The sequence below is a fragment of the Pecten maximus genome, chromosome 13, assembly GCF_902652985.1.
Source record: "Pecten maximus chromosome 13, xPecMax1.1, whole genome shotgun sequence".
In the NCBI taxonomy this organism is placed as follows: Eukaryota; Metazoa; Mollusca; class Bivalvia; order Pectinida; family Pectinidae; genus Pecten; species Pecten maximus.
The window spans coordinates 21,025,254-21,052,287 of NC_047027.1; the positions used below are offsets into that span (position 1 = coordinate 21,025,254).

Sequence of the window (27,034 nt, forward strand, 5' to 3'; positions counted from 1 at the left end):
TGGTAATAGTGTAAAGTATTTAAATTTTGGAGGATGGTGATAGTGTAAAGTACAAGTATGTAACTTTTGGAGGGTGGTAATAGTGTAAAGTATGTAACTTTTGGAGGGTGGTAATAGTGTAAAGTATATAACTTTTGGATGGTGGTAATAGTGTAAAGTATGTAATATTTGGAGGGTGGTTATAGTGTAAAGTATGTAACTTTTGGAGGGTGGTAATAGTGTAAAGTATGTAACCATTTGGGGGTGGTAATAGTGTAAAGTATGTAGCTTTTGGAGGGTGATAATAGTGTAAAGTATGTAACTTTTGGAGGGTGGTAATAGTGTAAAGTATGTAACTTTTGGAGGGTGGTAACAGTGTAAAGTATGTAACTATTGGAGGGTGGTAATAGTGTAAAGTTTGTAACTTTTGGAGGATGGTGATAGTGTAAAGTATGTAACTATTGGAGGGTGGCAATAATGTAAAGTATGTATCTTTTGGAGGGTGGTAATAGTGTAAAATATGTAACTTTTGTCGAGTGGTAATAGTGTAAAGTGTGTAACTTTTGTAGGGTGGTTATAGTGTAAAGTACACGTATGTAACTTTTGGAGGGTGGTAATAGTGTAAAGTATATAACTTTTGGAGGGTGGTAATAGTGTAAAGTATATAACTTTTGGAGGATGGTAATAGTGTAAAGTATGTAACTTTTGGAGGGTGGTAATAGTGTAAAGTATATAACTTTTGGAGGGTGGTAATAGTGTAAAGTATATAACTTTTGGAGGATGGTAATAGTGTAAAGTATGTAACGTTTGGAGGGTGGTAATAGTGTAAAGTATGTTACTTTTGGAGGGTGGTAATAGTGTAAAGTATGTAACTTTTGGAGGGTGGTAATAGTGTAAAGTGTTTAACTTTTGGAGGATGGTAATAGTGTAAAGTATGTAACATTTGGAGGATGGTTATAGTGTAAAGTATATAACTTTTGGAGGGTGGTAATAGTGTAAAGTATATAACTTTTGGAGGGTGGTAATAGTGTAAAGTATGTAACTTTTGTAGGGTGGTTATAGTGTAAAGTATGTTACTTTTGTAGGATGGTTATAGTGTAAAGTATGTAACTTTTGGAGGATGGTGATAGTGTAAAGTATGTAACTTTTGGAGGATGGTTATAGTGTAAAGTATGTAACTTTTGGAGGGTGGTAATAGTGTAAAGTATGTAACTTTTGGAGGGTGGTAATAGTGTACAGTATGTAACTTTTGGAGGGTGGTAATAGTGTACAGTATGTAACTTTTGGAGGATGGTAATAGTGTAAAGTATGTAACTTTTGGAGGGTGGTAATAGTGTACAGTATGTAACTTTTGGAAGGATGGTTATAGTGTAAAGTATGTAACTTTTGGAGGATGGTTATAGTGTAAAGTATGTAATTTGACTTTTATCTTCGATTATCATTTCTAGACAGATTAAGAGCCTCACATGAAACAAAAAAAATTGACAAATGAAATTGGAAATAACCTTCATCTTACGTCGTTATTAAACTCAACACAAAACTTTATTGTATCACCTATGTAGAGTATTTATTGTGAAGGCGTTGAGGGAACAAATGTTGTTTTGGACCCTGTGGTTCAAATCCACACACGCTGACATGAGTATATGACAGCGTGTTTTTTGTTGTCCAACTGAAACATGTAAAATGTATATCCAGATATTGCGACACTTTCCTGGCACTTCACGTCAATTTCAACTCAAATCATTAAGTTAGAACTCAACGAGCAGGTGTGAACCTTTATAGTGAAATGACGCAGGCACGTGTTAAGTTTTTCCTCACAGTCTAGAGTCTAAAATGTCTCAATTTGCATGACAGGTAGAGGGTCTAAAATGAAGGTAAAAAGACGTTCAGTTTCGCTTAAATTGTTTCCATAACATTAAGAAATCTCAAACATGTTTATACGCATGTAATTACTTAGTAATGTAAAGCTATGTAATGTAAAACAATCATTGTAGATATATCTATATCCCCTAGTCAGCTATATAATGTCCTTGAATTATTGATCAGTATTACCCTTATCTTGGACCTCGCTGTCTCCATTGGAAGGCTATGCTAATCCGCAGCCGTCAATCACTCGAGAGATCCGGATTTGCGAGTCGTTAATGGCCCAAGCCACGTGCTAAGGACCTCCCACATTTTGTACTCCTTCAACCGCGACACCAGAGTGGATTTTTGTACGAACTAAAAACGGTATCCTACCTCATACGGTAACAGTGAATATAGTTGTGACACAGTGCACGGGATACAATATTTAGCACGGAATAACGGTCTTATATGACAGGATTGTGTCAAGTGTGGATCTCGTGCATTGCACGCACATGGAAGGTGAGTTGTCAAACCAACGTTAATTATATTTTTGCAATTATGTGATGAGATGCTGTCATGTGGCCTGTCTGTCTCTGGTACATTTGTGTATTGGAATGAATGAAGACAGTATATCGATTGTATTACCCTGTATATGTTACCATTGTGATCCTTGTATGTGTACGTATATCTCACATGTACAGTTATACGTATGTAATATAACAATGGACAAGATGAACAGGACAGACAGATACATGGATTCATACATATACAGCTGTAATCACCACTAAAAGGCAGGTATGTTATGTATAAAGTTCAAACTATACAGAACCTTCTGCTTCTCCGCAACTATTAAAACAGAAAAAAGTGAACTTTATATTTGAACTAAAGTGCTTTTACAAGGTATCATAAATGTGAAAACTTAATTCGTTCAAATGACATATATTGATAATAAGCGATGTTATCTCTAAAATGTCTGGGCGGTCATGTAGAATGGATAGGCTCATTATATACCTGTAGTAGATTTCCCCTGTCATGTCTTGTCTTGCAAGGAAATACAGGTGAAATGCAGGTATGAAAAAAGGTAGAAAAATACAGGTAAAAATGTTGATAGTGTTTAATGTATTAAATACAGGTATATGTTATAGGTATAAATGATAGGTACATGTAGAAACTATCGTTACAGTATACATTATATGTATATGTATATGTATATTATATTTCATAGGTATGATAAGATACAGGTACAAAATGAAGCTTGTTTTATTAAAGGTATAAATGATAGGTACAAAAAAGAGGTAAAAATGTAGGCAGAGTATACATTATATGTACATATTACAGGTATATATTATAAGTATAAAAAAATCAGGTACAAAATAAAGTTATACATGTAGATAAAGAACTATGTACAGATTTTAGGTATAAAATATAGATGCAAACTATAGGTACAAAATGTAAATATTAACTGTAGGTGTAAGTGTTATAGGAGATAACATTGGGTTCAGTGATAGTGTGTTGTTACCTGGCTGCACATACCAGGTAAATTGTCCCATAATGTTGTATCTTACCTTTCTTTATTTTCTCGACATTAACTTATAAAAACCTGTAACAGTGAAAGCTAAATACAATTTATAGAGATAATATATGGTTCTCGGGCCTAACAAACCTAGTCACTTCTGTAAAACCTGTCGCTGTTTTAGGCGACTTCGTCAGAAAACCTTAACTAGACCTTCCTGTCGGTATATCATCCTGTGAAGGCTGTGCCAGACCGAAAACCTGCCGATCGCGAGCCATTCATTATATTTACCTGTGTGTCTAGGTAGCCATGTACATTGAGTTAAGGAAGTATCCCACCTTGTGTGCTGCTGAGAGATAGGTATATACGTGTGGCCTGCCCTATATAGACAAACATTCTAAGCGTATAATTATTTTATTGACCTGCGATGAACTGTTCGGGCAGTGGATGTCCTAGACAGACATATATATTGTTTTACAAATGACCATCGCTGGTCAGTCTGGACATGACATTATCGTTAGTTGTTACCTATTCGGACAGGTAGATGTTCTCAGGTGCGAATCGGACAATACCTGTCCCATTAGCACTGCACAGGTCTATAGATAATCAAGGACAGCCATAAGTGTTTTTGTATGTACGATACATTTTCCATTCGTCTATAAACAAAATGTTAAAATTGACCAATGTCATCTATTGGCTGAATGTCGATATCTGAAAGTGTTAAATTTGAAGTAGCTCTTACTTTTTGTGAAATTCCGTTTTGATGTCATATTGATAGCAAAAGACACTTAAATAAACTAATTTGTATTGCATCTATGGAGAATTCAGATTTAGTTTGGTTAAAACTTATTTTTCCTTATTACATAGACCAAAGTATCGGAGGGGAAGGGGATTGGGTGTCAGAAATAATTGATTTATTTCTGAAATATTTATTCATGTACATGATACAGTGTTGACAAATCAATTAATTTCTAGTATTAATATGTATTTAAATTATTTTAATGTGATTAAATACTTCACGTACACTGTATTAGGACTATTTCAGGCGAGGCATACCTGTCGCTTATTTACCTGGTATTAATGTTACCTGTACGCTCGCGACTGCTATCTTATCATGGCAGATATATGTGTATTGAATTTCCTGCTGTTTGATTGTGAATCAGTGAAACGACTGGTGTGAAATAGTTTTGAATTATTTCGATGAAAGGTTTTTTCATTTTTCTGTTGATTAAGCAGAAATCTCACCCCCTTGAATGTTGAAACCAGAGACACGTGAGATAGTCCAGGTACGGGAGAGTTTGAATCATCACTCTACCACAAAATTACCTACACAATACCTACACTTCTATACATGTTCTTAGTCGTCCCCAGAGACAAGGGGAAACATGTCGTTATGTCAAGAGTGTGTATACAATTTGTGGTGAAGTAAATATGAGAAAACTTCAAATTGGTTGATTTGTAATGTCTGGGAACGGAAGTTGATGTGATCTAATTCATAAGACAACGTTATAAATATTGAAAACAAAAGATGATATAAAAAATTTAAGCGGTTGTAAACAAAATGAATTCCATTATCTAAAGATATGCGTGTTTGTAACGAGAAAAGGATTGATATTTAAAAGTACACTGTAATTTAATTATCTGTAATTATATCCTGCCCTGACACGGAAGTTGAGATTATCTAATAAATTGGGAACAGATTTAGGTATTTTGTGAACAGACAAGACTATACCAGAACTGGACATTCTGACAGATAAATGTCTTGTCTTTAAGAATGCCCCCAAATCTGGTGACGGGGTCAGAGAAAATCGGGCTAGGATTAACCATGTCACAATATTGGACTTTGATTGTTTTCTCAAGAAATCGATCACTTTAATCCCTGAGAACTGATAATAGGAACATACCTGTCAACTACTCTGTACAGTTAACAGAGGGCTTCTCCTAGGTATGGTTAACATTGGGCAGGCGAGTAAACAATGCCATCTGTCTCAGGGATAAGGAATAACAGCACCATATCTGGTTTCAAATTTATACAAACTAGATTTTGAAACGGTTTCTGATTTGCATTTTATTACTGAGGAAACGGGAAACTTTTATATGTAGTTTTGTGATTTTCAATGTTATTATTAAAACTGCCGGAATTTTATGATACCGTCTGTTGGTTTTACATTTTATAATCTAGACAGGCTGCATCACCGTCCTAATACGAACTCCTATGATGTGTGGGGTTGTTCTATTTATTGTTCAAGATGCAGATGGTTTTGTTCGAAAAGAGCCCATTCGGCGAACCTCGGCGGATTTCGGTAAGATGCAATCGCAACATCTCGGGGGAAATTTCCGGCAACACTCGGAAATCAACTCCAAGTGTTGCCGGACATTCCCCCCGAGATGTTGCGATTGGGTAAGATGTAGAATAGCGGAATCTGCCGAGGTTACCCGAAGGGAAATAATCGACATAGTCAGTGGCGCGTGTCACATGCGCATCACTTCCAATAACTAATGACAGGTATTGTAGTTTTGCTGGTTCTCAACTAGGCTGTGTGATGCCTGACAAATTATTAGGTTATGAAGGGTTTCGTTATGCAAGATTTGGACAAGTAGAATAACATCACGTAGGTGCGTGGGAAATGATCAAAACCTGAGTCAAAACTTCAATAAGATTAAAATGGTTTAGTTCTAAATCGAATTATAAAGCTGTTGATGGATTCAAAAGTTAAACGAATCAGTATTAAGTTAAAATCGGCATTGGATTTTAATCTTCACAAAGATTAAATGTTGTCCAATTCGACCAATTTTCTCATGAACTTTTACAAATGAATTAGAGTTTAAGACACGCGCCTCTTTGAAGTAAGTACTTAGTAAGGGCCGATTGTGTAGGTTCTTACCGATGGCGGGTTACGCTAAACTCGGCTGGCTTACTGTCGTGTATCTGGGTTAACTCCCTTTGTTATCAAAGTTTGGTTTCGTTCTGTTTAGTATTGTTTACTGAAGTCCTGTGCAAAATGAGTGAATTGTCAGTAAAAAAAACCTTGATAATTATTCTTAAAATTGAAGTGATGCATCGCGTTTATCTAAATGTTCATGCCCCCCCCCCCCCCCCCTATAAAAAAAAGAATTATTATTATTTGTAAAAAAAAAAAAAAAAATGAGAGAAAAATAATATTGAAAATAATATGTATTCAGTATGACAGTGATATAAATAGGTAACAAGATATCGGGTATATAAATCTGTATCTAAATTGTGTGTCGCTAACAGGTGAATTAGAAAATTACATGACAGGTACAGGGTCCGCGATAGACACGAGGTACAATCTAAGAATTGATTAAGTCTTTTCAGTGAAATTTGGCTAATACAGATTCTAAACGTTCTTCTATTTATACGACCCTTCAAAAATTATACATAAGTCGTGTGTCGCTAACAGGTAACCCGGAGGGACGGAATGAAGGTTTGTGGATGATATACATGTGTGGCTGGTGGTGTCAATAGCAGTATTGGGTCACTCACCGAAACACTTGACCATTGAATTGACCATTGAATATATTAGGCAATAACACACCTGCGTACCTAATCAATTTCATTGTTAGGTAACGTGACCAGACAGACTTTAACACTTGTTAAATAACCCACCTCACTACTCGGCAATAAATGGATAAGAGCTAATAATGCGCCCTGTCGAATCCCTGTGTTACTATTGACACGACAGCGAAAGGTCAATAAACTTACCTCCCGTATTGGACGGCTATATATATTACTACCTGTGAACCCTTTTATTGTCCAAATCAAGAAAATGTGCCGATTATTTTACAACTGGATACACAATACTTGTTTCATTTGGGGTTTTTTTATCCTCAATAATCCAAAAATTACATTCAACTTCGCTTTTTATGCTCAAAAGTCCAGAGGTTATACGTTTACTTTCGCTCTCACCCTCATTTGTCTAGACATTACGTTCACTAAATCGCTCGCTGTTCTCGTGACTTCAGGGGTTACGCTCATTTTTGCCCACTATAGAATGCGAAAGGGAACATAACGCCTCAAGTATAGAGTATATTTGCAAAATAATTTATTTGTAATATCTATTTGCACCATCTGTAGTTTAAAAAAAAACATTTTTGAAAAAAATATAAATAAAATTTAAATTGGATATTTTCCTGACATAAAACACAAATCGCGTTATGGTAATATACATGTAAGTTCAGAGAGGAAGACTTGATATCAAAATTTTGATCGGTCTTTTCACGGTTTGTTAGTTCGTGTAATTCAAGGGGTAATTACATATCAGTTTTCAATGTGAAAACATCAAATTGAAACTTAAAATGGCAACAAAACGTCCTTGAAGCATAAATTAAAAAATACACGTGCATAATGTAAACTTGTATCGCAAATGTAATTCAATTCAGTTATTCATCTCAAGTTTCAAAAGCAATAAAATTTGCATTAATTACCGTATGGCTAATTAAGAAAAAAAGACTTATTTGATATGTTCCTTGTGTTAAAAGTCTGTAAATGTGTGTGACATACGAATTTTATAATTTAGCCGACATTTATGACGTTAAATTCTAACGTTGAAATTTATAAATGATATGTTGAGCATTACAGAGGTGATCTACAATGGTACATCTGCAGTTAGGGTGATCGTTTGTACTTTATCTTGGGTGAACTTAAACATATAATGAAGACTTTCTTGATTTTGCCATTGAATGATGTCCATCTAATACCCAGACCATTTAGCCCAGTTTTGAGATTTTATGGCTACGATTCGCCGAGACCTTTTCTGACACTATTTACTCCAATTGAACAATATAACTTCATTCGTTACGAAACATTGCACCTCTATATAACGTCAATGACATTGAAATAGAATTCAAATTATCTACATCATCATACTTTATTTCCTCCGGTTGGAGATTTTAAATACAAGGAAATCGACATAAAAAAGTAAATGAACAGAGGAATTAGAAGAAAACGCGAAAAAAATATGTATATACATCGAGATGCAAGCGCGGCATTGAAAGGGATTTTCATGTCCGCGCGAAACACTTACGTTGGGTTAAGTCAAGACATTACGACAGACATCGCGTAACACGAGCGATAAATCGAACAGATTTCATGAGGAATTGTTCATAGTCTGTATCGTCAATGAATGGAATTCCTGTATTGGCTCCTAATATGGTGCGGGTGAAGAAAGAGATTTTATGGCTACGATTCGCCGAGACCTTTTCTGACACTATTTACTCCAATTGAACAATATAACTTCATTCGTTACGAAACATTGCACCTCTATATAACGTCAATGACATTGAAATAGAATTCAAATTATCTACATTATACATACATTGTAATTGTATAAATATATCGTTTAGATGAACATAAATGTTTACAATTTTACATAAAGCGCCGATAACTTTGCTTTCGTTTTATAAATAAAATGAAATAAGATGTTTTAATACCTTGTCAGGTGTCATAAATCTGACAGTTATCACTGGTAACATAAACAATCATGTTTTGTGTGAGATAATGAACGGGTAATCGGTTTCTGGTTTCCATAGTGGATTAGCTTCAGTACCAATGTAACAGGACGTAATGTTTTCGCGGTTCTGTATAGGACGATTCCACATAAACTCTCGTAAAAATGTCAGTAAATTCTATAGAACATACCTGTCCGGTGTGATAGCTATCAAGACTCGAGACACTTTCAACCAATTTCATACGTCGACGGATTTCAATTAAGTGGATAATTGTAGGAATAAAGTTGGTAAAAGACGAGTTTTGGGATTTCTTTAAATGGACTCAAGTGACCACTCGACCCTAAGGTCAGTGATGGTCAGTCGGGCGTAAATTGGTCAATCTAATGTGTTAAATCTCTGTGGGAAACTCGTACTGGCTTATATTGTCCAGTGAAGCCTAGGACTTGATTTCTCATGTCCACACCTGGCGGAGTCTGTAAAACATGTCTGTCAGCGATAAATTTCAGATAGTGTTGTTGATTGGTTAAATTTATGGGACATCATTCTATAAAATGTGTATTAACTTTTAAATTAAGTCTTCAGAATTAAGATAGAAATGGCCGAATTCAGTGTTTAAACTTCATGATAATATACCTGAACTATGAAAGCGAAAATGCATGCGGCATTTGTTGATCAGGCCCAAGGTCGCTTTTTCTTGAAAATGCCTTTACTTAAAAAATATCCATATATTTGAAAGCATTACAGTATTTAAAGCAAGCCGATGGGACCGACCTTAACAGAAGCTCGCCTGTGGAGATTTGTGTAGTCAAAATCTCCTGATATGTTCTGTTTACAAACCACTCGAGGCTGTGGGACAACTGTGTGGCGTATCGTCGCATACCTGACTTGATGTACCATAAACAATGCCGTGTGTGAAGCAAAGATACGGTAACATTTCTCCCGGGAGGAGGAACAAAATGAAAATATAAAAACAGTAGAACTATACAATACCCATTACATTTATTATCTATGTAAACACCATTACTCTGATGGTGTTGAGAGTACACTATGTAAACACACATATCTAGTCTTTGAAAATGGCTATGATCGTTGTACATATACGTACGTTTTACAAAAACAAATGTACGTCTAAAATGCAGGTACAGTGAGAGAGCACCTATTCCATGAAAGAAAGGAAGAAAGAAAGGAAAAGAAAGTTCATTATTACATAATTATTACATAATTAAAGCTGTTTTATTACTAGTTTTAAAATGTATACAGAACTCCAATCCCTATCATCAGTACTATATATTCTTTGCAAGAAAGAAAAAAAGAAAGGAAGGTAGAAAGAAAAAAAGGGCAGAAGGAAGGAAGAAAAAGAAAACATTATGTCGTTAGTTTAACAAATATATGGAGAACTACAATTCTTGTCATAAGCATTTATTCTTAGAAAGTAAGAAAGAAAGAAAGAAAGAGCTCATTATTACATTTGTTTTACATATATATGAAGAAGACTCCTTGCATTAATATTTTTCATTCAAAGAAAGAAACCCATTTTTCATTTTCCATATACATGATACGTGCTTGTAACCCAATAATTCAAAATCCATAGACAGTAGTAATGATCTGTTATCTATAATCTCAATTTAATAACATTAGTAGTCTTGGCAATAAGCCTTATACCAGAAAATATTTTGATTCCCTACAATAAAATCTTATCACTTGACCACTGGCCGCTGGTGGTCATTCAAGCTGTCGCATGCCTTATTACCAAAACGATAACCTATGGACGATAAAAACTTATGAACCCCCAAGGTAACGAATAGGTTAATATTGTGACCAGATGTCCTCTTTATATGTCCATATGTGTCTCTGTGGTACACAAACCCTGCTTTGTATCGTATACCGGAGCTCTCTACGCCAGAGCTTTTTATCGAGGACATAGAATTTCAAAGCAGATTCCACATTTGTGATAAAAATCAAATGATAGGGTCTAATAATTTTTCTAATTATGGTCATAACTTTACCAGAATAATACCGAGCGGCAATTTCCTACTCAGAGTCTGAATGACTTTCACCCCGGGGCCTAAGGTGGTAGACGTGTCATTAGACGGAGGCTTTTGCATGAAATTGGATATTAATATTGGCTAGTAAAGGTTCTCGGATGACAAGTGCCCACGTGTACCCATCCATATATAGACGGATGAGTTTACATATTAATGTGTTTTAATCATATTATACTGTACCAGACAAATTCTCGTAGTTATAAACTCGTATCATACTGTATACCTGGTAATTTTCGCCCCGGTTATTTTCGCCCCGTGAGCAACACAAATCATATTCGTCCCGTTTAAATTCGCCCTGAATTGGTTTTCACAAATGTCGTTTTCCTCGGTAGTAAAATCGGCAATTTCCGTATTCTTATACCTAGTTAAATATAGGTCGTCTCTATTCCCATTCCGGAATCCGGCATACACGTTCCTATTTACACAGCCATCGTAATATCCGGATGTTTGTGGTATAATAACGCATGTAAAAGAATCATGGACTAAATATTCCGAACCCATTACTGCATTTAACTTGAGGTAACACTGAAAACTTACCAAAAGGATAGTAATTGACAATTGTCCGGATTAATTCATCAAAATTGTTTAATTGACTATGTTTACCGAATGTTTCCATGGAGACAGTCACCCCAAATAAATGCAAATACCTTGACTAGATCTAGTTCGTTCAATATTTTGCTTTAAAGTCTATACTTGAATTTGTAATAGGAAACTTGTTTCGTGTGTAGCAAACGGCATCACTTTGCAAAATATACTGGAATTTCTCGCCGGAATGCTGGTATGCACTTTAGATATTGTAACTTGTACAATGTTTGAATGGCAAAGTTCCTAGTTGGTTTTGCATTTATTTTGCGACGTCGTCACCGTCACGAGACTAAAGGCCAGGGTCAACGAGAAATGAGGGCGGTGATTATGATAATGAGACTGATAAGAGCGGGCACGTTCATCACTAATTATATAGTAGTCGTCCAGTATATTAAGAACTAGGTTTAAATTTCTTTTATGAGGTATAATAAAAACAGACTTTGTATAAGTTAGCCGTAAAGAAGACTTTACCAGCCTCATCCATCATCCGAAATGTCTCACAGATTTTGATTCGCCGTAAAGTCTTGTCCGTTAGCTATTTCGGGTATCGTGTTCACAATTATTCCCCTCTGTTCGGGATCCCTTTGTACGTATCGTATACAAAATAACAAGTATGATTTCGCAAACTTCGTAGTTTACATTTATGTAGACGTTCGGAGTCCCTCATGTCATTCGTTTTAGATATATACTTGTATATGGCATGCATACTTGTTCGGAGCCCTCATGGTTTATCGTACAGTCATAATTCAGCTTCCCGTAGCTTGCCCTTCGCTGTCGTTAAGATTATTCAGGTGTAGAACAGGTAAATTATTGCGTGTATTACAAAATTCCTTTACTTACCTTTATGTGACCATAATCGCCTCACAGGTAAGAAAAGCAAGTGGTAGATGTTGTAAAGGGGGAGTAGGGGTTCTCACTCACCAAAATGCTGTTGTTTCCATAATAGAATGCATTCATGTACTTAGTATGTATGTCTTTGGAAGATAGACTTATCTATTATCCCCAAAATAAACGTAACCGTGTATTAATCAAGTCATAGTATGTCTAAGGTCTATCTTACATTTGGAGTGCGGATATAATGGTGTTTTGTGCCCACAGTTAAAAGTCTTGAAAACAGAAAACAATATGCCTGCAAAACAAACCAAAAGAGATAATTTATATATGCAAGTCCGGTTTGTCAACCCTTGATTTCCTTCCAATGACGTAATCTGCATCCCTCTCCGTCCATTATGTAGGTGTCCTTTGACCCCATCCCCCTCCTCCGCCAAAATTCAATATCATCGGGGCTCCGTGGTTTGTAACTATAGTAATCGGTTTGATTCAGGATCGCAGGGTTCTAGAGCCTCACGCTGGAAAGCCCAGTGCCCCAGGGCATTGTATACACATTTTATTATGAGAAAACTAAATGGATTATACGGGGATGTTAACTAATTTATGACCCGATACGTTATTACATATATTCGCAACAGTCACGGGCTCGTCCTGCCATTGTGCGTGGTCTGAAAGGCGTGAAAACGGGCAAATCTTCATCATTTTTATAGCTATATCTCGGGTGATCTCATAATTTGTTTCGTCTATAAAATCATCGACTCATCTTCCTCTCATCTTCATAGATCACAAACACCTGTGAATAAAACTACACGTAGGCTCTGAAACCTATCTACCATGATATCGCCAAAGGAAAATAATTACATTTTCCTTAAGTGGTATTAAAAGTATAGTAATACCCCCCTTGATGTGGTAGGATCTAGACAGCGAACATGTGTTGTGTAAACTTGGTACATCCTTACACAAACTTGGTGATAACCGACACCTGGGATTTAGGATAGTGTCAGATTGCAGCCATTTTCTTAAAGGAAATATGGCAGCTGTTATTTTTAAGCAATGACGATGCACATGCAGCGTAATTTGACTATAAACTGTTTTGGAATGTTTGTAGACACTCGAGGAAAAAATATATGGGAAAAGTGCAAAACTAACAGTCTGGTCAACTTCCGAAATTTAATCAGGTGTAAGACACATAGTCAAAGCCAAGAGCGATAACTCAATATCTGTTTTCAAGATGACGTTTCAATCTTCTGAGAAGGAAGCAAACTTCCTAGATTGCATACATTTTGCAAAATGTCCTAGTAAAATATCTTGCGTGTAAATCTCGAATGCAGGAAGCAGCGAACTGAATACACTCCTTTCTACCGGAAGTTCTATCGAGTTACATGTATATTTTATTCATGGCGTAGTTCAAATCTATAATGCAGTTTTGTGCATTAATTGGGTTTACCGTGCACATGCGCAAACCTGGTTACCAACATTATCTTTTACACGTTTATACTGCGCTTAAACAGGTCTGTCTCAGACACAGTTTTAATATCACCCGATATAGAATTTTCCTGTTTTGAAGCATGAAGGAAAGATCAACTTAAAAAATTCAATGCTGATATAGAAATATCTTAATGAACAGAGTAGCACTCATAAATGGGGGTTGAAGGTATTGATTTATTTCTTTGAAATATATTTAACCTTTAGAGCGCCTTTCTCTCCTACTTTCACTTTCAAACACATTCCTTTCTCTCTGTAATCCTTCCCTTCTACACATCTGCACATGTCGATTTCGACACCTGTGTGTGACATACGACACTTACCTGGACAGTTTTTACCTGTCTGTATGATTGCGTATCACCTGTGTACGCCATGTCTATTCCTTAACTGTCAAATGCTGATAAGGGCGACCATTAGCAAAAAATTCTAAAATTCTAGTTTCAGATATAAGAATTTTTTTCAACAAAAAATGCTGAAAGTTTGATTTTTTAATTAATTTAAGTTGAAAATTTGACGTAATGTAGCTCGCGTTGACAATATTGAATTACTGAAATGAAACGTAAGACTGATGAATTCTATTTATAACTTATTGAGGATCTGTTTAAAGCAGTAAAATAATACCAATATCTTTTAATGAACTACTAGATATTCGTTTATTTTTCTATTATTATTATACTTCGCGAAAATTAAACCCATAAGGACTTGGTCCAAATTCAGATCCCACGGTCAATATGATATGGACAGTAGGTTTTGAATGTGTGCCTAGTCCCTGTGATATAACACGACGTCCCATTCGTTACAAATGGTGTACGGTGTACGGTGTTTGGTGGAATATATACCATGTATTTATTGTGCTTGTTGCTGGACCTATAAACCATCGATTGAATTGTTGCTGACAGAAGATGACACCTCTGGCGATATTGGTCGAAATCTAAGTTCGGAAGTTTGACCACTAAAAGGGCAAGATAGTTTTTAATCCGGAAGCTTGACCAATAAATAAACAAGACAGGTTTTGACCCAAAAGCTTGACTAATTAGAATAAGACAGTTTTTGATCGTTATGCTGTCATCATCTTACGGAATCGATGTCATTCAGCTTACCACTGTGTTGCTAAGACGAGGCGTGGCACTACTGTAGCGACAACTCAAATACATGCTATTCGAATTGTTTATTCTCAAATCCGAAAAAATCCCATGAGTTCTCTGATAGGGAATTGTTATTGTCGAGTTCAAACAATTCGATTTTCACTTCTCAGTGAAGCCCAGTGATAGCTCTAACGACATTTAGAGCAGTTTTCTCCGCTCTAGCCTTCATAAAAAGACTTTCTATATCTCATTTGATCTAAGTCAACACTCCAAACTTGTGGATGTGCTTTATTCAGAAAGACGCGGATTGTGTTGCCTCCTCGAGTTCTCTTAACCGGAAGTCCGATAATCTTCAGGACTTACGATAAGTATTACTTGTCCATTTGTGTGGATCTGTTGGAGATTTCGTTTAAAGGTCAATGTGGCTTTTTCTTTCTGCAGTCTTTGAAGGATTGCTGGATATTAACGTCCACGCCTGCTCGTTATTTTTTATTCAATCACCATAAACCAGTCACTATTGTGCTGTATTGGTGATTCCGTAGGCCTTCCGGCGTATCCCCTCTTGCAGATAACAAACGGTAAAGATAACTGGAAGGCAGGGACTCTTGTATTGTAGATATTCTAGACTTGCTCAAGCCCCCTAAGCTACATATATCTGTATGCTGGTTGAGCACATGTGAAATGATGGTAGTGGGTGAGGGGAAGGTTCCTAATATCCAATGACCCGTGTATAATTTGGTTTGTTTGTTTTTGTTTAACGTCATATTAACGGCCAGGGCCATTTATAAAACTGACCAGTCGTTGAAATATTGCAGTCAGTTCATTCAGTGTTGTGGATGTATTTCTTCACTGCCTACAATCAGCTATTATATATGTATGTGTTATTTAACGGTTCTGCCCCTTTAAATCAGCCATTAAACAATGTAATGGTTCTGAGACAGTCCCTTAAAATCAGCCATTAAACAATGTTATGGTTCTGAGACAGTCCCTTAAAATCAGCCATTAAACTATGTAATGGTTCTGAGACAGTCCCCACAAAATCAGCCGTCAAATAATAAAATGCTTCCGGGACCGTCCTTAAATACAGTATCCGTCAAACAATATAATAGTTCTGAGGCTATCCCTAAAAATACATCCGCAAAACAAATAATGGTCCGAGACAGTCTATACAAAATCACCCGCCAAACAACATTTCGGTTTTGAGAGAGTCCCTTCAGTAATCACCCGCCAAACAACATTTCGGTTTTGAGAGAGTCCCTTCAGTAATCACCCGCCAAACAACATTTCGGTTTTGAGAGAGTCCCTTCAGTAACCATCCGCCGAACAACATTTCGGTTCTGAGACAGACTATGAAAAATTATCCGTCAAACAATTTAATGGTTTCGAGACAGTCCCTATAAAATCATCACACACAGCTGCTGTATCACCATCCGTCACGGCGCAATGACGTCACTCGTCAATAGGATTAGTCTCCCAACACAAAATAATGATAAGAATAGTGTATATTTTTTCTACGCAATATATTCTTATATAACATCAGTATTTATTACTCCTGTGGAGATAAAGTTTTGTAATGTGATTTTGGGTGAAACATGTTTCTATCGATTATTAAGGAAAATAGTCATATTTCACATATATGTAAATGAAAAAATAATACATTAATGAAAAATAGATATGCTCTTTGTTCAGATAGAATTCAAATAAATTCAAATATATAGATTTTTGCTATAGATATAAATCCTTGCGTACATAACGAGACATCTGTTTGATCAATTTTAAGTCTGTTGCTGCTATCACTCACAGGGATTTGACACCTCCAAACAACCTAAAGTCTATATAATATATTTTGGGTCGTGTGTTAGAAATCCGTTTCAAGTCCCTGTGCAATATTTCGCTGAAATATTTCCCTGCTGTTTACAAGTACAAAATGTATGTTTTGCTCTGCGTCGCTGTCCTTGGGAACATATCGTACCATGTGAAACAAGGCAAATATTTAGTTGTCATACTTCAAAGCGAATTTCTTATGCTAACCGTAAAATAATTTGACAAATTCTTGATACTTGGAGCGAGAGACATCCAGTGTTTTACAAAGCAGGTTGGTTCACGCAGACAGAACACTGGATCACATAGGCGGAGTTAATTTACAGACAACTAATCACATGTGGTAGGTTGCTTCGAGAATTAAATGAAACATGCATTATTTGACTTGTTAGAAGAAAATGATTGACACTTGTTACGGTTCTCTTGTCGATTTCATGCCTTGTTATATATTCGACCGGAAAACTGTCACTTTTAAAGTGCATTCGTTAACATAGCGACATCTGACATGACACATGTTCTAAATGTCAAAGTTCACGTTGTTTCCCATGCTGTATATTATAGATATCCGCATCTTTGTTAAGTCTACCACTACCTACACGTCTGTGTTATAAATCTGAATAAAGACAACCGTGTCAGTATTGTTAATTTGTGTTGTAAATAATGGAACATACGTCAGCTCTATTGTACTAGAAAATATGTCATTATCGAACATGATGTTATCTGTTCTGGCATTGTACGCGGACTGGTTCGCACCTTGTTTCAGTATTGTTTTAAGCCCGGTGGACATTATAGACTTTCTAAATGGGACACCTAAGGTCAAATCGTCTCTGTAGACTATAAATTAGAAATGGCGTACTCTCAAATTTTACCTGCGGGGAAAACCGAACCCATTAGGACTTGTTGCATTCAATTAAAACAGTCTGTTGAGACTTATTTTAACCCCGGGGCCAAATTTTTCGACCGATAGACATTAAATTGCATACGGCGCACTCCAGACTTACAAAACCCAATCATCAAGGCGCTTGCATTTTTATGTGTAGCAGCAAGAGTCTGAGAGACATAGACAAGGCTTCAGGGTCTGGTACCAAACCGTGTTTGACACGAATGTGACTGACAGCCGTACACACTTTTATGGCCTTGTTATGTATATAACGATCGGAGATTGAAGGTCCTCCATCATTCTAACTCAGATCGCTCTACTTAACACATGAGCTCCTGTATACATGATATACAACAGCGCACTTTATCACTTTGAGAGTTATTCGTCAAGGATTTTAATATTGTGATATTCTTTGAAAAATCATCATGGCAAGAAATAGGAAAAATGGTAAGCAATTTTTCTTTTAGATATTTTCTTATATTGTAATAATTTTCCCTTTGAATGGTTGTTGAGGAATTTGGATGAAATATGCTTTGTATCACATATAAATACTACTATATATAGATATTTGGTTTATCACATCTGAAATTACTCATATAAAACATTATAATAATTTCGGATGAAATATACTTTGTATTAAATTTAAATATTAAGTTGTCTGAGAAACTCAAGAATATTAAATAGCTACATGTACCATAGGAAATTAATGTCATATTTTAAACTCAGCATTCTGTATACGCATATTTTAGAAATTCTACAAGATCAATATTAAACACCAGTTTTGTAGAATTTGTCTCGTAATGGTTACTGTTTATGTTAATATCCCTTGTATTGTCTCCAAACTTTTCTGGTGAGCAAACCGAAAATATTTTTTAGTTAAGATTTTCATTTAAAAAAACACGATTAAAGGTCAATTTTATAAACATTAATACAAGTCTTCTCATTTCAACTTCCCTCCCTCCCCTGATCAGGAAGACATGCTAAGGCCTGTATACATGTTTCACGTGACAATACAGTATTATTGTGTATGTACTTTTAAAAGGAAATGTAACCGCCATCCTGGCACATTGAATGCAGTTTTAATTTCCAGTGCACTTGGTGTAAAGTCTTGCGTCATAGGGTCAATATCACAAAGGTACAGAATAATAGCGGGCACGGATCCGTAACAAAACTCCGGAAATAAAAAATCATCATGATTTTTCAATTAATGCTTTTTAAGAAACGGTGTGCTGTGAGTAGACTAATGATTAATTGAAAAATTTATAACTAATGAATAGAAAGTGAACATTTTGACATCCAGTCTGACCGGAGTCTGGTTCCGGCGTCGTTTTGACATTTAGACATTTTAATTACTCCTGGTTTATTTTGGATGAAAATTTCAACCATAACTGTGTACTATTATAGTAACTAAGTATATGAATTAATTCCCGTTTACGAGTATGATACATGTATCGGTTATATTATTCAAATGATCAGTTAACCCCAACGAATAAAGAAATTGTGAAGACAGCTCAACAATAAGTTCTCTGTTCAGCAGAGGTAATTGTTTATTATTTTATATTTATTATTTCCATAATTATAGTTATTGTCCCTTACATCTGCCATAAAAACAATAAAACCAAACGCACGCGTGCCTGTAATTCATAACCAGTGTCATCCGCGTCACTTGGCTCTTGACAGATCGGCGATGGGTGTAAATCCTCACACATCACATGGCTTGCTGTCTCCCTCTGTAGGGTCACCAACCTCATTACGCATGCGTAACAAAGAATACATACCTCCGATTTGAAAAGTTACCCCCGAAGACAAAAAATGTGGTTACCATAATAACATATATACTAAAACCCTTAAAGGGAAGGAGAAAGAAAGAAACTAATATTTTCTGGTTTAGATGTACGACAGCTGATAATCAAATGTTTTTAGTTCATAGTAACAGTCGCTCAAACGAAAGAAAAGGTGTGGCTTGTGGCTATTAGGTAAAATTCTTTTAAAGATAAAACTTAAAAGACCAATAAATCATATTAAAAGATTAAAAGATGTAAACAGAGAAATTTTAAAATACATAATAGAAACTCCCCAGGCTACATGTGACTTTTTGACAATGTCTGAGATAAAGGATTATAAAAAATCAAAAGACATCAAAAATATATCTGGAGGGAAAATATCTTTTTAAACTTTACCTAGTGAAATGTTCAGGGCATGATGACATCTCGGTACCTAAGGACATAACTTCAAAATGAAATGTTTAAAAACAGGAAATCGTGTGATGTAAAGAATAAATAAACTCCAACGTATGTAAACATAAGGCGGAATACTTACATTCACCCCGGGGTATGTTCACGAACTTTGGAAATGTAATTTTTAAATTCTTAAGCGACATCCACGGGGATGTGCGAGAAGGTAAAAAAAAACTACTTTTAATGACATCAACAAAAATATAGTTATATGTTAAAGCTCCAGGGCACACATATGTAGTTTTATTAGTGAGTGGTGTGATTGAGGACACTTAAAGAATCGGAGCGAGAACGGAATGGTACACACGCTTCTATCTTATCTCTCTCGCCATTATAACGAAAGGCGGACTCTCGCTTGCAATTATAACACCGGAGTGTAACTTTTTTGCTGCTGATTTCACTCACTTTGTAGAAGCATTATCGGTATTTAGAAATCCCGTACCATCCCCAAGTTTCGTTTTATGACTTATCATGGCTGAGATACAAACAAACACATCGCCATCTGTAAGCAACATCTATAATGCAGGAAATGACTAAAACATTATAATGCAGGAAACGACTTACTGTCCACGATCCGAGATTTGATTGTGTGACGTTTTGTCGAAATCAATTTTGAGAGATATTGCAAGGCGGATCGCCGAGATACAATGTAAAAGTTTGTTCCATTAAAGACAAATTTCGTCCCTGTCGTTTCTAACGCTTTATCTTGTTGATAAGCTAACATCACGTTCTAACTCTCGTACAACTCATGGATGACAATGCTTGTATCGTTCGAGGACACCCCCCCCCCCCCCCCCCCCCCGACACAATGGAAACCTTTTAAACCTAAATAATATAAACCCAAGTTTTTTCATTAATCCTTCAAATGAAAAATTTACACAGTGCACGTGTCAATGTTCTAACCACGTGCACGATCTGTCAATGTCGGATATACCTAACTGTTTATTATTGTAGACGGGGGCTCTCATTGTGTGTAAATCGCTACCAAGGATAGCGTTTCGGATAATTAGATATTCACACCAATATCTGTCTACCTTTTAAGAAACATAGTTTGCATTAAAAATGTATTGGTGGGCCGAACTGGGAATCCGGTTACCTTTGTAACCGTTACGCCTCCGATATCGATCCTAAAGGGCAGATTTAGGCGCCCAGGTACCTTATTGTACGACTGTCTCTCTACAGTTGGTACCCAGTACTTGCAAACGGCAGAACTTTCTTGTCCAAATATGACTGAGAGTACGGGCGCGGCTTTCGTTTACATACCAAACGAACACACGTGACATTCAGCCGAGATGAAAATTGATCATCTGTTTTCTCGGTCGCCGGGTCATATGGTTTGCTTTCTAGTTTGTTCAGAACAAACAGTCGCCTTTCTCTAAATCCATAATCTTGCCAGTATGATATATAAAATATAGCCACACTCATTTGTTGTTTACCATCAGTGAAGGTCAATTAAGGTCATTGGTCAATATCCTTGTCCATATTTCCGGTGGTCAGTTGGGCAGCATAATTGGGTCAATGACAGATGAGGAATGACAAGATGTATGATGGTTGTCTTTTGACGTGTGTGAAATTTATGGCTTGTCATATGAGAGTTTTTACAGGTAGACGTACAGGTAAAACATAGCTTGTCAGGTGAGCTGTTTGCATAGGTAAAACCGACAGGAAAAACTATGTTGAGACACCCCACCCGGCCAGTCTTGTCAAAGAATGACGAATTGCACCATAGCTTATTCACGCTTATAGGAAGTTAGGAAGAAAACGTCTGCCACATGCTTTGTCCACAAACATCATGGCTGACAGCCATCTTCCGTTTTGTACACTGTGTATATCGATCTGAGCTTAATGCGCAATATCATACAATGTTGTCATTTCGAGTTGTCGAGGAGATTAAGATAGCTTACACTTCCGTGGTAAAAGTAAGCGCCAGCGCTTCTAGACATATTTTGTCTAACATACCTTTGACAATGAAAAGGTTACAAATGGTACAAGCGGAGAAAAAATATGTGTAATATTTTTTAAAAACAAGTAAAATAGAATTAAAAAGTAGATGAAATCTTAATCTTGATCAAAGAGTTATGTTATGAAGATGATATTTTTAACCGTGTATCTATCTCGGCTATATACATGTATACGTATTGTATACGATAATAGCTGCATTGTTTGTCCCTACAATGATATACTTGATATTGAAAATATTTTTAATAGTACAAGTTTGCATTCTTACACCAAACAACCTAGCGTGTACCTAATGTAGTCTTAAGATGATACAGAACTAACAGCTCCTCCCTGTATTATCCCGAGTAACCCAAGGAATCGTGTGGGATATACTAAGCTTCCATTGTAACTAAGGTCTGGAGTATACCTACAGTATTGTGTTTCGAGATCCGGTCAGACAGTCTACACAAAGAAGACTTGCAGTATCAATTTAATCCGGAAACGTACACTTCTAAATTTTTTGTTCTTCACGAAAATATCCCCGCTGTAATATTCCGTGGGAATTGTCGTGTCATAGCCAACAAAAAGGAGTATCTACCCTCGAGTCGGTCTTTCCTTTAAGGACTCGCCATTGTGCCCCTGAAGAGGTCATATTAGTCCGCTATTGACCCTAAAAATCCTCTCCATCAGATATTTCCGGGTCAATGATCCCACACTGATAATATTCATTGTCTGTGTTGCAATCCTTAATCCTTTAAATGTTGATTTTGATCGCTTTCAGTGTAAACGATCAAGGGGTGGCAGCGAACAATTAAACAAGGCCATTATTTAAACTAGACATTGTTTGTATAATTGTGTGATAGCGGAATGGAATATTTGCACTTTTACGGTCTGCTCAATATTCCCGCCATCTCTTTTAACAACAGCACTGATCACGTCTGTAGATACAGAGGCGATATTTCCGGTCCGCGAGATGATGGACCGTTGTATAGTTAATCAAAACACTTCCCTAACCACAAACATAATTATGGCCTATACCTGATGTCGGTAATTATGAATTGACACGATTGAATATAACGCTGACCGATTTCAGTACAGCTTTTTTATTAGGTCGAGTTTCATTCATGTTTACCAACCGTTGACTTCGCCCCACTAGAAAAAGGTCAGTGGGGAAATTAATTGTGGCCAGTGTTTGTGCCGATTTACTCCTATCCCTAAGATCCTTCCCCGTCCGCAGGGCCTCATCTCCACCATTAGGACCTATAGCCCTCCCCGCCCCTAGCATCCTTACCTGTCTCCATTCCAGGATCCTTATCCATTGTCCTACCTCTTTAATCCTTACTGCATTCACAGGACCATATTTGCACCTCCTCTCTACCACTGAAACTAGAATTCTTTTCCATCCCCACCCCTAGGAACATTACCCCCTGCCTCAGACAGTGATCCTTACCATCATCCTAGGACCTTCACTCACTTGTCCCCTACAACCATCCGGGGATTCCTTGCCCTACCCCTAGAATCCTGACCTCCTACTCCGCTACATGTAGAATCCATTTCCGTGCTCTCTCCTAATATATCCGTGAACCAATCTTCAAATTAAGCATTACCTATACTGTTCATTCTATCAAATAAAGGAAGCGATAATTGAACGTTTAGTACCACTTTTTAAAACGAAAGCATTTGCGTAGGCGATATTTACATATCGTATCTATCATAAAGACATACATGAGTAAAGACAAGATTTCAGTTAAATTTTCTAAAGTTTAATTTAGAGAAAAAAGAGTCATCAATCTTGAATAGCTTTAAGCCAACAACTCTGCCCATATTTTCACTATGTTATATAAAACGATGACACAGTTGAGTCTATACTAATAAAGTCGCTGGGATTTTATGTAAAATTCTCATTAGCTCTGTGTGTCGATCGACTGCACATTTTCCTACCCCGCTATTACAAGGCTCGGTGCTCTGCTCACGCTTTAGATTTAAAAAGTCATTCGAGTTTTACACAAAAGGCGACGGGAAATCAGTCACCCCTGTGTCACACCAGGGGAACGATCAAACAAAACTGGGATAGTAGCGATAATGCTTCGATCATTGAGTCGTCAACAAACTGTGGCAGTCGTTTTAACTCACTTAGAACATAGGGTAGTGAGCGATGTCTTGTCGTTTTGGAAGAAATAAGCATAGATAAAAAAAATCTAAATATCAAATGTTTTGAAAAATATGTTTTAAATTAGTTTTGATTTATATCACTCAATTGGAAATCGCAAGAATTTCTAACGATATTGGGAAACGCGCCTTGTTGTATATACATTTTTAAAAATGATTCAAGCTGACAAGACTTTTTTAATGGTCAACCAGACAGATTATGTTACAAAATAAATAAACAATCTAAGAAGAAAATGTATCGGGAGTATTATCTAGAGGTACAGGGACGACATTGTCTTCGACATTGTCACCCACCATTTTACAGATGACGGGGACAGCACTGGGCTAGATTTTCACCTGTACAATACGAGGTGTAGTCATGAACTTTAATTAAAGTGCTATAACTAGCGATCAAGTAGTCTACCGAGTACTGTACAGTGTATATATATACCCACACTGGGACCGGGTTAGTCCAGTAAGGCTCAGGCAGGCGAGCAGAGCGGACGGGTATATTACACATGTACAGAGAGACTCGTCAGGGCTGATCTCTCTCCGGTCGATATGTATGACTTAACAGGTGAGACAGAGGACTTGTCTACATTCGGTATCTCTCTACTTTTCATAGTTATGTTTTTTATTCCAGGTCCCGGAATTGTGATTTATTCAGTATATGAATGATATGTGTACGTATGTTTGAACACATGGTTACTGTGTCGTGTTAATGTTTCCTGTTCAGCAAGTTGTTTTTTGTAAACACCTCGTAATACTTCATGATTATCTGGGGAAAATACTTATGAAATTTTCTGCTTATGTCATTTCAGGTTTCCAAGTCACAAAGATGTTTCGCTGGTTAAAAGATAAGAAAAAACAACCCAGGAAATCGAATGATAAAGGCAAATCTATAGAGGACGATTACGGATTCAGAAAAGGCCAGTCCAGGAATCCAACTGATGCTTTACCGGAATTCCTCTCGGATTACGGATTTAACAACGGAACATGCATGAGAATACCGGCAGACGTTGTGCGACCAGTCACGTGCCTGAGAGTTCCCACGAGAGTTCCCATCAATGGCGTCCAGGCTGTGAACAGTGACCCCGCCTACCACATTTACGAGGAGATAGTTGATCTACCCGACTTACCGTTATCGATAGTGGATAACAAGAATTTAATTACACAAAACAATGGTGCTTTTAATCAGAATGCAAATTCGTGGAGTTCTATTTCTTTACACAACCAGTCAAATCTCATTTCGGCAGAGGGACATATCCAAAATAGACCAAACATAAACGATTCCGGGAATGGACTAATACCCAAAAGGTCAAATGTCAAATCGACAGAGGGGCCATACATGGTTGTTCCAATTGTTTGTAAAACAGAAAATGAATCAAAATGCAAGGACTGTGCATGTGATGATTCAATTATTTCAGACAGATTTACGTGCACGTGCAAGTGCCGGAAACAGTTTAAAAAGCCAGAGTCAAACTACAGTGAACCCTGGGACAGCAGTGAAAGTTCGTGTTCTGTTCGGTTTGTAAGTCGCAAAAAATCATCATGTGACAGAAAAACGAATTCCCAGCCACAACGTCACGACAGCACGCGCTCCTACGTCACATCGAACTCAAGTGAATGTAGTTCTAGCTCTGCCAAAAGTTCAGTTGCTTCCAGATCGTCTGGACCGGATATGGACGGAAATGATACTTGCTGTGAGTACGACATGAGTACATCAAGTGAATCAGATATCGCCGAAGAATATCGTTCTTACTTAGACAAAGTGCAACAGAACTTAATTCTCAAGGAGCAGGTTCGAAACATCATCCACTCGCTTAGCAACAGTGGGAATGTAACTGAGGAGAGTTCTAATACTCTCGAAAGAAATTCGGATGTTGAATCTGTCCGAACGGTGTCTAGTCTGTCCGGACGGTCGTCACAGCCGACACTTAGTACCGGGGAGGTGTCTGACCCGGATGTACTAGCTGACCAATCAGAATCTGACGATAGTAGTGGATATTATGAATATTCCGAGGAAAGAAACGGAAATAGTTGTTCAGATGACGCTGCAAATGTGCAGTCATCTTCAAATACAGAATCTCGCAAATATTACCAACACAAACACAAATCTTACAAATCAAAACACAAGAAGATGTCGACTGAAGTAGAACATTCCATATTGGAAGACACGGAGATGTACCTTTTACCTTCAAGTAAGAAAGACTCCGAATGTGATAACGTCCGAGTGTACCGAAAGCCTTTACTACTACCGCCCCAACAAACAGTGATTTACCAGGATCCAAACCGATCTAAAACAAGGAGTGGGAATAGGCTTCTGGGTGATCTGATTCGTATGAACTATGACAAACAGCACATGGTACGCGTATGACAATATTTAACATGGTGAAATATGTTTCGTCTTGAGTATTGGTTTTGTCTGACGAAAAACCTTCAGACTGGCGTGCAATTGAATTTTCTTAAAGGAATATTCAGCTATATGGTTTCCTTAATATACTGTATACAGCGAACAAAAGTTAGGTTTGCTACCTTTTCCTTGAAAAAGTTATTCTTTCAAAAGTCATCATCGTTTACTTTTCGTGTTTAATCCAAGCTGTCAAATCTACAAGTCTTTGGTCAAATAAAATACTAAGTATTATTGTTCAAATTCTTCCGAAATTGATGAAATATGATTTTAATTTGGATTATTCGTGGTAATTTAAATCAGCATTTATATACTTAAACTATGACACCTTTTAATTGAATACGGAACTAGTCTATCAAATGTCTGCAGTTAAACTGTTAATTGTATACAATGCAATTAGGTGTAGTTTAGTTATAATTTCTATAAGAAATGCTATTTGAAATATGCTCAAAGTGAAACATTTAGGAAATAACATAACGAGGTGCTGACCACGTGGTTCTTATTTATGTTCAGAGAAATTCATGCGAGAAAGGTTTGGGAGAAACAGATTATCAAATGTGAATCACGTGGTGCGAGAAAGGATGACGTGTGGTCAGAATGAATATTTGAAAAAAAATTGTTTGTGTGAATGAGACAAATGTTGAATAAGAGTTTTGAGGAATTATATGCATATATAATATATTAACGTTATATATATATGATTATGAATTTGCAATAATGATACCGAAAATTAATCGCTATTAAAATGTAAAAAATCAAATTGAAA

General features: G+C 36.6%; 1 protein-coding gene across 3 annotated transcripts; it reads left to right on the forward strand.

The window, feature by feature from the left end:
• Positions 1-2,193: 2,193 nt before the first annotated feature.
• On the forward strand, positions 2,194-27,034 carry LOC117341020 (dentin sialophosphoprotein-like). Of its 3 annotated transcripts, none has more exons than XM_033902826.1 (2): positions 2,194-2,343; positions 24,680-27,034. In XM_033902826.1, exons 1-2 carry the CDS (start codon positions 2,337-2,339, stop codon positions 26,233-26,235), a joined length of 1,563 nt encoding a protein of 520 aa, XP_033758717.1. In that variant the 5' UTR covers positions 2,194-2,336; the 3' UTR covers positions 26,236-27,034. The 3 variants fall into 3 exon arrangements, with proteins under 3 accessions (XP_033758717.1, XP_033758715.1, XP_033758716.1); XM_033902824.1 differs by lacking the exon at positions 2,194-2,343 and adding an exon at positions 17,863-17,985; XM_033902825.1 differs by lacking the exon at positions 2,194-2,343 and adding an exon at positions 24,323-24,435.